Genomic DNA, 14,012 nt, shown 5'->3' with positions numbered 1-14,012 from the left:
GTGGTGTTCCACAAGGAACAGTTTTGGCCCCAATAATGTTTGCTATATATATATTAATGATATGGATAAAGAAATTTAAAGTTATATGAGCTTCTTTGCAGATGATGCAAAACTATTAAAAAAAGTGAACACAGAAGAAGATTGTGAATCACTACAGAGTGATCTAAATAAAGTCTGGGAATGGAGTAGGAAGTGGGAGATGGAGTTCAATACTAAAGAGTGTAGTATAATGGAATTTGGAAAAAGCAAAAACAGAATAACACGATCATATAAATTGGGAGAAGAAAGAATAAAAAATGTTGAAAATGAGAAGGACCTGGGAGTCATTGTTAGGAATAATATGTCACATGAGAAACAAATAAATAAGATTTTTGGTGAAAGTTATAATTTAATAAGAACAATCTAAGAGGCATTTACATACCTGGATAAAGAAATGGTGAAGAAAATACTAATTACTCTGATAAGACCAATATTGGAATATACAGCAAGAATGTGGTCACCAAGTACAAAAAATTGTATAAAAAAAACTTGAAAGAATACAAAGAGCAATTACAAAATTGGCACCAACACTCTCAAAACTATCATATGAAGAGAGACTGGCAAAACTTGAGCTACAGACAATAGAGCAAAGAAGAGAGAGAGGAGATTTGATAGCTATTTACAGAATCATGAAAGGCATAGAAATTATTGATAAAGAGGATCTAATAAAATGGGATGATAGAAATACAAAAGGACACAGAAAGAAAATCAAGAAAGACAGCTATAGAAGAGATATGAAAAAGAACAGCTTTCCTCACAGAGTAATAGACATTTGGAACAAGTTAGATGAGAAAGTAGTGTGTGCAAAAACAATACATGAATTTAAAAATAGTTTAGATAAAATGAGATATGAAGACGGTACACCACGAGCATAGCTCCCCTTCCCGTAAAATACAACTAGGTAAATACACACACACAAAAAAAAAAAAAAAAAAAAAAAAAAAAAAATTAGATTCCTTTTGTGTGAACATACTATGTGTCACATACAAATGAGAATATGCAGTATTTTTCCTTTTGGTGTCTTTTAACTCTCATACAAAGGAGATTCTTTTCCTTTGAATAGTTTTCCATGAACATATAATTTTTTAGGCATATTTTTTTTTTTTTTTTTTATAAAAAAGCAATGTATCAATTTTTATGAAAATTAAATCAGGGGTGCATAATAGTTTTGTGCATAAGCTGTAAAAAAAAAAAATTAGTTTAGACAAAAAAAAAAGTGGCCACAGAGAAGCAAAATGTCTGGCAATGACCTGGCAAAAATTGGGAATATGACTTGTGTCATTAACAGACATTCATCTCTTTCTCAAAACCCTTTTCACCCCATCCATCCATCTCATTTTTGGTTATCCTGTCAAGTTCATTCCACCCACCTCTGCTTTCTACACTCTTTTTATTAATCTTTCTTCACTCATTCTTTCCATAAGCCCAAACCATCCCAATAATTTTTCATCAGCCCTATCTGCCAGCTCTATTTCTACTCCCACTCTCCTCTTCACCTTTGGGTAAAATCAAAGTGATGAGATGTACAAGGTGCAAGGGTGGCAGAAAGTTGTCTTACAGGAGACAGACTGGAGTAAGTGGATGGTTTTAAGTATTTTGGGTCATATATAGCAGGGAATGGAGGTAAACTGATGAGTAAAGGAAGCAAAAAAATGTTTTGGAGGAATAAAAAGTGTCATCAGAAATAGGCATCTGGGAATAGATGTAAAGATGATTATCTGAAGGAATGATTGTGCCCATGACACTGTATGGGGTGATGACTTGGATGTCAAGAGTCAGAATGAAGTTTAAATGTACGTACATACATACATATACCAAGGCTTTTTCCCCCTTCCAAGGGAGGTAGCCAAAAAGGGAAAGGCATAAAAACACTCCCACCCATTTCATCCCCAAACACACTCCACACCCCTCCCACCCTTCCTCTCATCTGAGCACCTCCTGGATGACGGGTCATCCCTGCACCCTGCCCACAGCCCTGGGTCAGAAGCAGTGTCGCAAGACACAGCACATCCACAGCAAGGCCGCTTCATTTAATCGGTGACCCCCCCTCTCCGTCCCCCTTTGTATATAAGGCGAGGACGGGGAGAAATCCATTCGGGCTGCGTCAAAATTTACTCACACATACTAGCCCACCCCCAACCCCCCCACCCATTCCTCCTCATGCAATCACAACATCATCCATATACAACCATTCTCCACTCACCTCTGTCTTCCGTCCTCTCCCTTCCTTCCTCAACAGACATTCCCCTCTTCCCCAAAGCCCCCTTCACCCCATCCATCCACCTCATCCTAGGACGTCCCCTCATGTTCACTCCCTCCACATCTGCCTTCCATACCTCTTTTACTAGTCTTTCTTCACTCATTCTTTCCATGTGTCCAAACCATCCTAATATTCTTTCATCAACCCTATCTCCCAAATCCTTTTTCACCCCTGTTCTCCTCTTCACCTCCTCATTTCTCACTCTATCCAGCCTAGTAACCCCCACCATACTTCTCAGACACCTCATCTCAAACACATTCAAACTCCTCTCTTCTTCTCTTATGTTCGACGTTTCTGCCCCATACAGTGCTGTTGGCACAATCACTCCTTCATACAGTCTCCTCTTCGCATCCAAACCCAAATGTCTATTCCTCATTACACTCTTTAAACCACCAAGACATTTACTCGCTTCTCTCAATCTACATTCTACCTCCACCTTCACTCCACCTTTTCCTGCTACACTTGCACCCAAGTATCTAAAACTATCCACTTCCTCCAGTCGCTCTCCCTTAATGTTCACTTCCAGTCTACTGCCACTTTCACCCCTTGTACATCTCATCACCTTACTTTTACCCACATTTATCTTTAGCTTTCTTCTATCACATACTCTCCCAAACTCTGCCACCAGCTTCCTCAATCCCTCCTCTGACCCTGCCACAAGCGCAGTGTCGTCCGCAAACAAAAGCTGGCTCACCTCCCACTTTTCTCCATTTTATTTAACCATCTCCAATCCATGACTCACTACCCTAGCATTCACCTCTCGCACCACCCCATCCATGTATAAGTTGAACAGCCAGGGCGACATAACGCATCCTTGACGAAGTCCCACCTTTACTTCAAACCACTCACTCTCTCCATTTCTAATCCTAACACATGCTCTACTACTCTCATAAAAACTCTTGACAGCTCCCAAAAGCTTTCCTCCTATCCCATAAATCTGCATAACCTCCCACAGTGCCTTTCTGTCTACCCTATCATAAGCCTTTTCCAGATCCATAAAAGCCAAAAAAAACATCCTTCCCCTTTCCTATAGCTTTCTCACATATCTGTCTTACCACAAAGATCTGATCTACACAACCTCTACCCATCCTAAATCCACACTGTTCCTCACCAATTACTCCTTCTGTTCCTCTCCTAATCCTCTCAATTAAGATCCTCCCATAAGCCTTCCCTACTACACTCAACAGGCTAATCCCTCTGAAATTACTACATTCACACTTGTCCCCTTTTCCCTTGTAAAGAGGAACTATACAGGCACTACTCCAGTCCTCCGGTACTCTACCCTCTCTCCAGCAAACATTAAATAACCTCACCAACCAGTCCACCATCACTGAACCTCCCTTTTTCAGACATTCTGCATGGCATCCATCCAGAACAGGTGCCTTACCTGCTTTCATCATCTTTACAACTGCTTTCACCTCATCCTTCCTTATTTCTCCTCCATTCTCCTCACTCATTACTCTCATTTTCTTCGCATTTCCCACTGCAGCTATCTTTCCCTCCCTATCCTCCTTCACATTCAGCAACTCCCTAAAATATTCTGCCCATCTTCCCCTCACTGCCATCTCTTCCATTATCATCTCTCCATCTGTACCTTTTACCTTTTCTTCCCTACTTGATTTGCCTCGTCTTCCTCTCTTAATTTCTTTCCAAAACATCTTTTTATTACTTTCAAAATTTTCTGTCATACTCCTACCCCATTTCACATCTGCTCTCCTCTTTGCCTCCTTTACCTTTTGCTTTACTTCTCCTTTCTCCCCGTCTGGGGTATTGGCTGCTTGTTATTGTGGCAAAGTAGCATGCAGTCGATACTTTAGGGTCTATATGGGGCGCCCCTACGGACCAGAGCCACACATCATTTTGTCTATGATAGAAGAAATTCTGTTCATAGAGAAATGATGACACTTTTATACTACGACTGTCCCTCCATTATGCTGTCCCCAAACCCCTTGTTGCTGTCCTGTACCATTTCTCTGAGTATTCTCTTTCTGTGATGGGGGAATTCCCTGTGGTGGGGGAAAAGAATACTGCCACCAAGTTTCCCACTTGGATCGTAAGAGGCGAGAAGAAAGGGACGGGGAGAGGGACTAGGCATCCTTCTCCCTGTAGCCCCACGGGGCAGATTCCTAAAAAGAATTGGAAAGGCATAAGGGGTGCTGGAGGGCCTCGGGCCAGCACCCTAAGGTTTGGGTCTTTTAATGTGCGTGGATGTGGTACAGATGAGAGTAAAAGGGAAGAGATAGGTAGTATGTTTGTGAGAAGAAAGATGGATGTGTTGGCTTTGAGTGAAACTAAGTTGAAAGGGAAGGGTGAGTGTAAGTTTGGGAGTGTAAGTGGGAGGTTATCAGGAGTGAAGAGAGGGCGAGGGAGGGAAGGGGTGGCTATTCTAGTAAGTGAGGAGATAGGTAAACGTGTAGTGGAGTGGAAGGAGGTTTCCTCAAGGATAATGTGGATGAAGGTGAGACTGGGAAAGGAGATGTGGGTCTTTGTAAGTGCATATGGGCCTGGCAGTGAGAAGAGCATGGAAGAAAGGGAGGCCTTTTGGATAGATTTAAATGAGTGCATAGAGGGTTTAGGAAGAAATGTCAATGTAATAGTACTGGGAGACCTTAATGCTAGGGTGGGAAATGGTCCAATAGATGGAGTGGTTGGGAAGTGTGGAGTTCCAGGAAAGAATCGTAGTGGAGAGTTGATGGTGGAAATGTGTCTAGAAAGAGAGTTGATGATAGCAAATACAGTGTTTCGGAAGAAAGTCAAGCATAAGTACACATGGGAGGGTGGTGGAGGGAAGGGTGGTAGATAGAGCGCTAATGGATTATGTAGTGGTAAATAGGATTATGATAGGAAGAGTTAAGGATGTACATGTGCTAAGGGGAGAGGGTGGGGGAATATCAGATCACTTTTTGGTGGAAGGTAAGCTGAGAGTGGAGGATAGATGGAGAAGGAGGAAAGGGACAAAAGGTAGGGAGGTTCTTAGAGTGAACTCCTTGAATGAAAAGGAAAAGGAGAAGGAATACGAAAAGAAGCTGAAGGAGGAGTGGGAGGGAGTAAAGGATAGAGCAGAGATGGGTGTGGAGGAGGAATGGGGATGGTTCAAGGAGGGAGTCCTAAAGTGTGCAAGGATGGTGTGTGGAACAAGAAGGACAGGGGGAAATAGAAGAAAGGGTAGTGAATGGTGGGATGAGGAAACAAAGAAGGTTGTAGAAGAGAAGAAGCGAGCATTCACAGATTGGTTACAAAAGAGGACAGGGGAGTCATACGAGACGTACAAAGAAAAGAAAAGAGAAGTAAAGCAAAAGTTTAAATGTACTTCAGATAAAGTGTCTCTCCAAAGCTATGTTCATATTTGTCTACTTTGCGACCAACCCTCATAAACAATTGCTGCTTCTCTTCTACCTTCACCTCTTCATCACACCATTCACTGCCTTTTCTGTTTTGTCCGATCCTCCTCACCCTGGACAACACATATTTTCACCGAGTGACTTGTGGACCCACCCGAAGGCTGTTGCATGTTACCTGTAGGCTGTGGATCTTCTACAAGAGAGACAGAGACAACAGACTGATTGATTAAACATACCCATCTATTTTTTTTTTTTGTTTCCCTCCTATCCTATACCACCTACCACAATTCTCCCAGCCTCTCCTGGTAATCTTTCTCTATATAATTTAATCTCTTTACCCTCAACCCATTTCTACCTCCCTCCTTTTTCTTCCTCCTCCATTTACTCTACTCTCAAGTTACCTACCAGATATCTAACAATCCTTTGATCTCTCCCCTTAAAACATTTAATTCCAGAGCTCTTCCAGTCCTTTCCACCAAATTATATATGAAACAATCCTTCTGCTTCTCTCCCAAAACTTTCTTTGAAATACCTTTGGATGATTTTTTTCTTCCTCATTAACTCGGCGGTAGGTGTGCATCAAGTAACTCAGGGCTTCAGCTTCTGGACACTTCACGACCTGCACCAGTTCCTTCACATCAATTGAACTTGAGCTCCCTATGGCATTGTACAAAAAACATTTGGATAAATATATTTGCTGAAACATCATTATAATAAAATTGCTTAAAAAAAAAAAAAAAATACACACACACACACACACAAATACAAAAAAATGTATAACAAAACTTAAAAGAATACAAAGAGCAATTACAAAATTGGCACCAACACTCTCAGAACTATCATATGAAGAGAGGCTAGCAAAACTTGAGCTACAGACACTAGAGCAAAGAAGAGAGAGGAGATTTGATAACTATTTACAGAATCATTAAAGGCATAGAAATTATTGATAGAGAGGATCTAATAAAATGGGATGATAGAAATACAAGAGGACACGGAAAGAAAATCAAGAAAGACAGCTATAGAAGAGATATGAAAAAGAACAGCTTTCCTCACAGAGTAATAGACATTTGGAACAAGTTAGATGAGAAAGTGGTGTGTGCAATAACAATACATGAATTTAAAAATAGTTTAGATAAAATGAGATATGAAGACAGGCCACCACGAGCATAGCTCCCCTTCCCGTAAAATACAACTAGGTAAATACACACACACACACACCGAGATGAATTTGACATTTTTTCAGAACTGAAAGAAAAATGTCACATCTTGGCCAAAAATTGATGTATTCTCAAAATTCAAAGTGCATCTCTTAGAGGGTCTTTTGCAAAATACAGCTCACACCACAGCCTCCAGGAGGGACCTGAACCTGTAGCACGCAGCCTTCACGGGGTCCTTCAAGAGACGCCTGAACACCAGTTTGGACAATCAGCTCATCCTTGGTGTTGCAAGCAGTATGATTGGTGTCTTTTTCAACTGTGCCTCACACATAATAGTCCATGGGGTTCCAATCAGGCGAGTTGGGGGGGGGGGGGCATATATTGGGACTGATGAAGTTGTGGAAGTTCTCAGACAGCCACTTCTGGGTTTTCCCGGAGGTGCAACATGGAGCTGAGTCCTGCTGCCACATGTATGGTCCTCCTGTAGCCAACCTCTACACCCAGTACTTGACAACAGTGGACAACAACTCAATACAGCCATCTGAAGTGAGTCCGTGTCCCTCTTCAAAGATGTGAGGTGGCACGATGTGGCCTTCACTAGAAACACACACAAAAACCATCACAGTTTGAAGGAACTTGGTCTTCATGAAGTGCGGGACTTTGTGTGAACTGTAGGCTAACCTGTTGTTTGGCACATTGTGTAACTGGTCCTGGCAGAAGTTCCCATCTGACAAGAACCAGAGCATCCCTGACTTGACTGAGTGTTTGACCTTGTTGAGGAGTTTCTTGGTTTTCATAAGGCTCTCTTGGGCCCTGGCAGTGAGTAGTTGGCCCTTGTGCCTCTTGTATGAGTATTAGTGAAGATCCTCATTCAGCGCTTTCTACATGGTTGCCACTCCAACACCCATCTCTCTCACCAAGATCTGCATTGCCTTGCCTGGATCTCGCTGCACCTTTTTTTTGCAGCTTCTTGATGAATTTCGTTGTGCAAATAGACTCAGAACACCTGCTATGATCCTTCCTTCTATCCACTGCTTCTACATCTCCGTCACAATTCTCCAGCTCACATCTCATGGCCTTCACAGTATTCAAGGAGCACTGAGCTGCAGCTAAGATTTCAGAATTTTTTAATCTGGCGCGAATCATCATGATGCAGTTCACTCTTACAATATTCCAGCGCTTTCTAGTCATGCATGCTTTCTAGCTCTCATACCAACCAATAGTACACAGAATCAGCTATCTGTTGCACTTTAGCACTGTTAAATCCTTCAAATGGTTCTGAAATTACAGAAGATAAAAAAAAAATGATCAAATTTATTCCAAACACCCTATGTGTATATATATATACAATTTCTAGATCTCACACCCACCAATCGTACACAAAATCAAGTATCCATTGCATTTTAGCACTATTAAATCCTTCAAATGGTTCTGAAATTACAGAAGATAAAAAACTATCAAATTTATCCCGAACACCCCAAGTATATATATATATATATATATATATATATATATTTCTTATTAAATAACACAGCAAACTGGGCGTTAGTTATCTTCTTATTGAGACTTTCTACTCTTCTAATAACTTTTCTCTCTAAAGGAGGGAGAAGGTATACAATATTTCCAAACGAGTCCATGATTGGGTAGGAAAACTAACATTATACGACGTTTCGCCTATGCATTAGGCATCTTCTGGTAATTTATTCAGAAATAAATACATACTTATATAAAACAAAGATAGGTACATTAGGAGAGATCTAGGACTGTGACAATTCATCCTTTCCAGCCCGCTACTCGTGACCCATACAACTCTAGGGTCCCGCACATGTTTTGTTGTATATTAATAAGTGGCATATAGTTTCTTATCATCACTGCCTCCATGCATTTTAATTTTGTTGTATTACCATTCCTGGCGATTATTATTGTGTTCGTGTTAAGGTGTTCTCTTGATATGTTGTTCTTGTGGGATTTCGTCATGTGTGATTTTATTGCCCCGTTCTGCATGTGATACGTGAGTCTCTGTGAAAGTGTTTGTGTTGTGTACCCGATATACTCGTCTGTACAAAGCGCACCGTCTTTGTTGAAATTACAAGTATACTTGTACACGACATTACTCTGTTTTAATTTGTCCTTTTGTGCTGCCAAATTATTCTTCATGATAAGAGATGATGTTCTGGGGTTCCTGTAATAAATTATCAAATTAAGCTTATCTCCTTCTTTTGTAGGTGTACAATTCTTTTTTATTATTTCTTTCAGGACCTTTTCATCTTTTTTATAGCCTGAAGACATTGTGTTCTGGTAGTAAAGGTTAATGTTATTGAATTTACTACTTTCATCTAAAGCAGTGGTGTTGACTAAATCCATTTTAGTTTTTATTTCGTTGTCAATATCTTTAAACGGGAAGCCATTGTTAGTTAAGATTTGTTTTATCCTGTTTAATTCTTGGTGAAGAAGAGACCAACTTGAACAAATTTTGAAGGCCCTTGCAACGTAAGCCCGTACCACACTTTTCTTATACTTAGAGGGACATTCACTCATCCCGTTTAAAACACCTTCCTGAGTCACTAGGTTTTCTGTAAACATCGGTGGTGAAGGTGCCATCTGATCCATCTACCCACACGTCTAAAAAGGGAATTTTGTTCTCTACACTCTTTTCAATAGTGAATCGTAGGCATGAGTTCTCTTCCAAGGCCCTCTTGAGGTTTTCAAGCTGTTCGTCTCCGTCTACGTCAACAAAGATGTCGTCTACGTATCTTAAATACATTTTTGGTGAAGGGTTGATGGAACTTAGGACGGAGTTTTCAACATGACACATGTAAGCTTGGGCAAATAGTACTCCCAATGGACTGCCCATTGCGACACCATCAACCTGGAAATAAATTTTACCTGAAGGGCATCTAAATGGTGCTTCTTTTGTGCAGGCACGTAGCATGTCCTCAAGGACGGGGCGTGGTACCTTAGGTGGTGGCAAAGTGTCATGGTGGAAGACATTTCGTAAGATGATTTGAATTGTTTCATCCACAGGCACGAAAGAAAATAAACTTTCTACATCTAACGAAGCCAAGATTCCTTGAGGGGTAGTATTTCTAAGGATATCTATGAATTCGTCTGTAGAGCGAAGGGCATGGGTAGTGGGGATGTATGGGGTAATTAAGTCGTTCAGTTGTTTTGCCAGGTGGTATGTGGGAGTAGGTATTTGTGAAATGATAGGTCTTAGTTTGTGGCCAGGTTTGTGAGTCTTAACATTTCCATAGAGATATCCGGGCTCATAATGACCATGCAAATTCTGAAATTTAACACCATCTACTACTGCATTTGCGATGTTAATTAATTTCGTTACCTTTTTCCGGATATCGTCTACAGGGTTTCTGTTGACACGTAGGAATTTAGAGGAATCCTGCAATAGACTTTCAACTTTATCAATGTAGTCAGAACGGTTTAAAATAACAAATAGGTCGGTTTTGTCCGCTCTGCGTATCACTATGTCCTTATTCTCACGAATAACAATGGCTTCCCGTTAAAAGATATTGACAACGAAATAAAAACTAAAATGGATTTAGTCAACACCACTGCTTTAGATGAAAGTAGTAAATTCAATAACATTAACCTTTACTACCAGAACACAATGTCTTCAGGCTATAAAAAAGATGAAAAGGTCCTGAAAGAAATAATAAAAAAGAATTGTACACCTACAAAAGAAGGAGATAAGCTTAATTTGATAATTTATTACAGGAACCCCAGAACATCATCTCTTATCATGAAGAATAATTTGGCAGCACAAAAGGACAAATTAAAACAGAGTAATGTCGTGTACAAGTATACTTGTAATTTCAACAAAGACGGTGCGCTTTGTACAGACGAGTATATCGGGTACACAACACAAACACTTTCACAGAGACTCACGTATCACATGCAGAACGGGGCAATAAAATCACACATGACGAAATCCCACAAGAACAACATATCAAGAGAACACCTTAACACGAACACAATAATAATCGCCAGGAATGGTAATACAACAAAATTAAAATGCATGGAGGCAGTGATGATAAGAAACTATATGCCACTTATTAATATACAACAAAACATGTGCGGGACCCTAGAGTTGTATGGGTCACGAGTAGCGGGCTGGAAAGGATGAATTGTCACAGTCCTAGATCTCTCCTAATGTACCTATCTTTGTTTTATATAAGTATGTATTTATTTCTGAATAAATTACCAGAAGATGCCTAATGCATAGGCGAAACGTCGTATAATGTTAGTTTTCCTACCCAATCATGGACTCGTTTGGAAATATTGTATACCTTCTCCCTCCTTTAGAGAGAAAAGTTATTAGAAGAGTAGAAAGTCTCAATAAGAAGATAACTAACGCCCAGTTTGCTGTGTTATTTAATAAGAAATGTATTGAAGAGAACCTGCTCCCTAAATTCACTAATATATATATATATATATATATATATGTACACAGTATTGAACATGGATTATATATAATCACTGGCTTAGAAATAGGGTAGGAGAAACAAGGTGGAGTCATGTTTCTGGTTAAGAAAAACTTAAAATGTGACAAAAGTTACATATGGAGTGAACATACATACACCAAAGGCTTTTTCCTCCTACATGGGGGGTAGCCAAAAAGAAAAAGGCATAGAAACCACTCCCACCCATTCCATTTCCTATATATTCCACTCTCCCCCCTTCCTCTTATCTTGGCACGTCTTGGATGATGGGTCATCCCTGCATCCTGTCCACTGCCCTGGGTCAGAAGCAGTGTTGCAAGACAAAGCACATCTAGAGCAAGGCCGCTTCATAAATTCGGTGACCCCCCCTCTCCATCCCTCCATGCAGAAAAGGAGAAGACGGGGACAAATCCCTTTGAGCTGCGTCGTATTTTTTCTCATACATACTTCCTCCCCCATCCCCCACCCACTCCCCCTCATGCATCACAGCATCATCTATACACAACCCCTCTCCATTCACCCTTATCTTCTGTCCTCTCCAGTCCTTCCTCTACAGACATTCCTCTCTTTTGTAATGCCCCTTTCACCCCATCCATCCATCTCATCCTAGGATGCCCCCTCATATTCACTCCTTCCACACTTCTTTTACTAATCTTTCTTCATTCATTCTTTCCATGTGTCCAAACCATCCTAATACTCTTTCATAAACCCTATCTCCCAGTTCCATTTCCACCCCTGTTCTCCTCCTCACCTCCTCATTTCTCACTCTATCTAGCCTAGTAACCCCTATCATACTTCTCAGACATTTCATCTCAAACACATTCACAAAACTCCTTCTCTCTTCCTCTTTCATGTTCTATGTTTCTGCCCTGTACAATGCTGTTGGCACAATCACTCCTTCATATAACCGCCTCTTAGCATCCATTCCCAGATGTCTCATTACACTTTTCAAACCACTAAGGAATTTACTAGCTTCTCTCAATCTACATTCTACCTCCACCTCCACTCCTCCCTTTCCTGCCACATTTGCACCCAAGAATCTAAAACTATCCACTTCCTCTATTCTTTCACCCTTAATGCTCACTTCCAGCCTGCTGTCACTCTCTCCCCTTGTACATCTCATCACCTTACTTTTGCCCATATTTATCTTCAGCTTCCTTCTTTCACACACCTTCTCAAACTCTGTCACTAACTTCCTAAATCCCTCCTCAGATCCTGCTACAAGCACAGTGTCATCAGCAAACAACAGCTGGCTCACCTCCCACTTTTCTCCATTTTCTTTAACCATCTCCAACCCCTGACCCACTACCCTTGCATTCACCTCTTGCACCACCCCATCCATGTAAAGACTGAACAGCCAGGGTGACATAACACATCCCTGACGAAGTCCCACCTTTACCTCAAACCATTCTCTCTCTCCATTTCTAATCCTAACACAAGCTCTACTACTCTCATAAAATCTCTTGACTGCTCATAACAGCTTTCCTCCTATCCCATACATCTGCATTACCTCCCACAGTGCCTTGCTGTCTACCCTGTCGTAAGCCTTTTCCAGATCCATGAAAGCCCAAAAAAAATCCTTACCTTTTCTTATAGCTTTCTCACATATCTGTCTTGTCCCAAAAATCTGATCTACACAACCCCTACCTGTCCTAAACCCACACTGCTTCTCATCAATTACTGCCTCTGTTACTCTCCTTATCCTCTCAATCAAGACCCTACCATAAGCCTTCCCAACTACACTTAACAAGCTAATTCCTCTGAAACTACTACACTCACACTTGTCCCCCTTTCCCTTGTAAAGCAGAACTATACAGGCACTCCGCCAGTCCTCCGGCACTCTACCCTCTCAAACAAACATTAAATAACCTCACCGGCCAGTCCACCATAACTGTACTTCCTTTCTTCAGACATTCTGCATGGCATCCATCCAGAACAGGTACCTTACCTGCTTTCATCATCTTAACAGCTGCTTTCACTTCATCCTTCCCTATTTCTCCTCCATTTTCCTCACTCATCACTCTCATTTTCTTAGCGCTTCCCACTGCAACTACCTTTCCCTCCCTATCCTCCTTCACATTTAGCAACTCCCTAAAATACTCTGCCCACCTTCCTCTTACTGCCTTCTCTTCCATTATCATCTCTCCATTTGCATCTTTTACCTTCTCTTCTCTACTTGATTCACCTCCTCTCTCTTTTAATTTCCTTCCAAAACATCCTTTTATTGCTTTCAAAATTTTCTGTCATACTCTTACCCCATTTCACATCTGCTCTCCTCTTTGCTTCCTTTATTTTATGCTTAGCTTCCCTTCTCTTTACTTTGTACCTCTCATACGATTCCCTTGTCCTAATTTGTAGCCAATCTATGAATGCCTGCTTCTTCTCTTCTACACCTTTCTTTGCTTCCTCATCCCACCACTCACTACCTTTCCTTCTATTTCCTCCCACTCTCCTTGTTCCACACACCATCTTTGCACACCTTATGACTCCCTCCTTCAACCATCCCCATTCCTCCTCCACTCCTAGTTCTACTCTATCCTTTACTCTCTCCCACTCCTCTTTCAGCTTCTTATACTCATTCTCCTTTTTTTTCTCATTTAAGCAGTTCACTCTAAGTACCTCCCTACCTTCTGCCCTTTTTTCTCTTTCTCCACCTATTCTCCATTCTCAATTTACCTTCCACCAGAAAATGATCTGATATTCCCCCACTCTCTCCCCTTACAACATGTACATCCTTAACTCTTCCTACCATACTCCT

General features: G+C 41.0%; 1 protein-coding gene across 5 annotated transcripts in view; it reads right to left on the bottom strand.

Annotated features, from left to right (window-relative positions):
• The window catches only part of Ube4B (Ubiquitination factor E4B), a 679,226-nt gene that overhangs the window by 510,891 nt on the left and 154,323 nt on the right, over positions 1-14,012 (bottom strand). For all 5 annotated transcript variants that reach the window (XM_076183024.1, XM_076183023.1, XM_076183022.1 and 2 more), the window contains one exon: positions 6,173-6,297. In XM_076183024.1, the coding sequence (XP_076039139.1) occupies positions 6,173-6,297 (125 nt within the window). The remainder of the gene's footprint in view (positions 1-6,172; positions 6,298-14,012) is intronic.

This window comes from Oratosquilla oratoria, chromosome 3, assembly GCF_046742065.1.
Source record: "Oratosquilla oratoria isolate Oo_2021 chromosome 3, ASM4674206v1, whole genome shotgun sequence".
Taxonomy (NCBI): domain Eukaryota; kingdom Metazoa; phylum Arthropoda; class Malacostraca; order Stomatopoda; family Squillidae; genus Oratosquilla; species Oratosquilla oratoria.
This window is presented reverse-complemented; position numbering and strand designations above follow the sequence as displayed.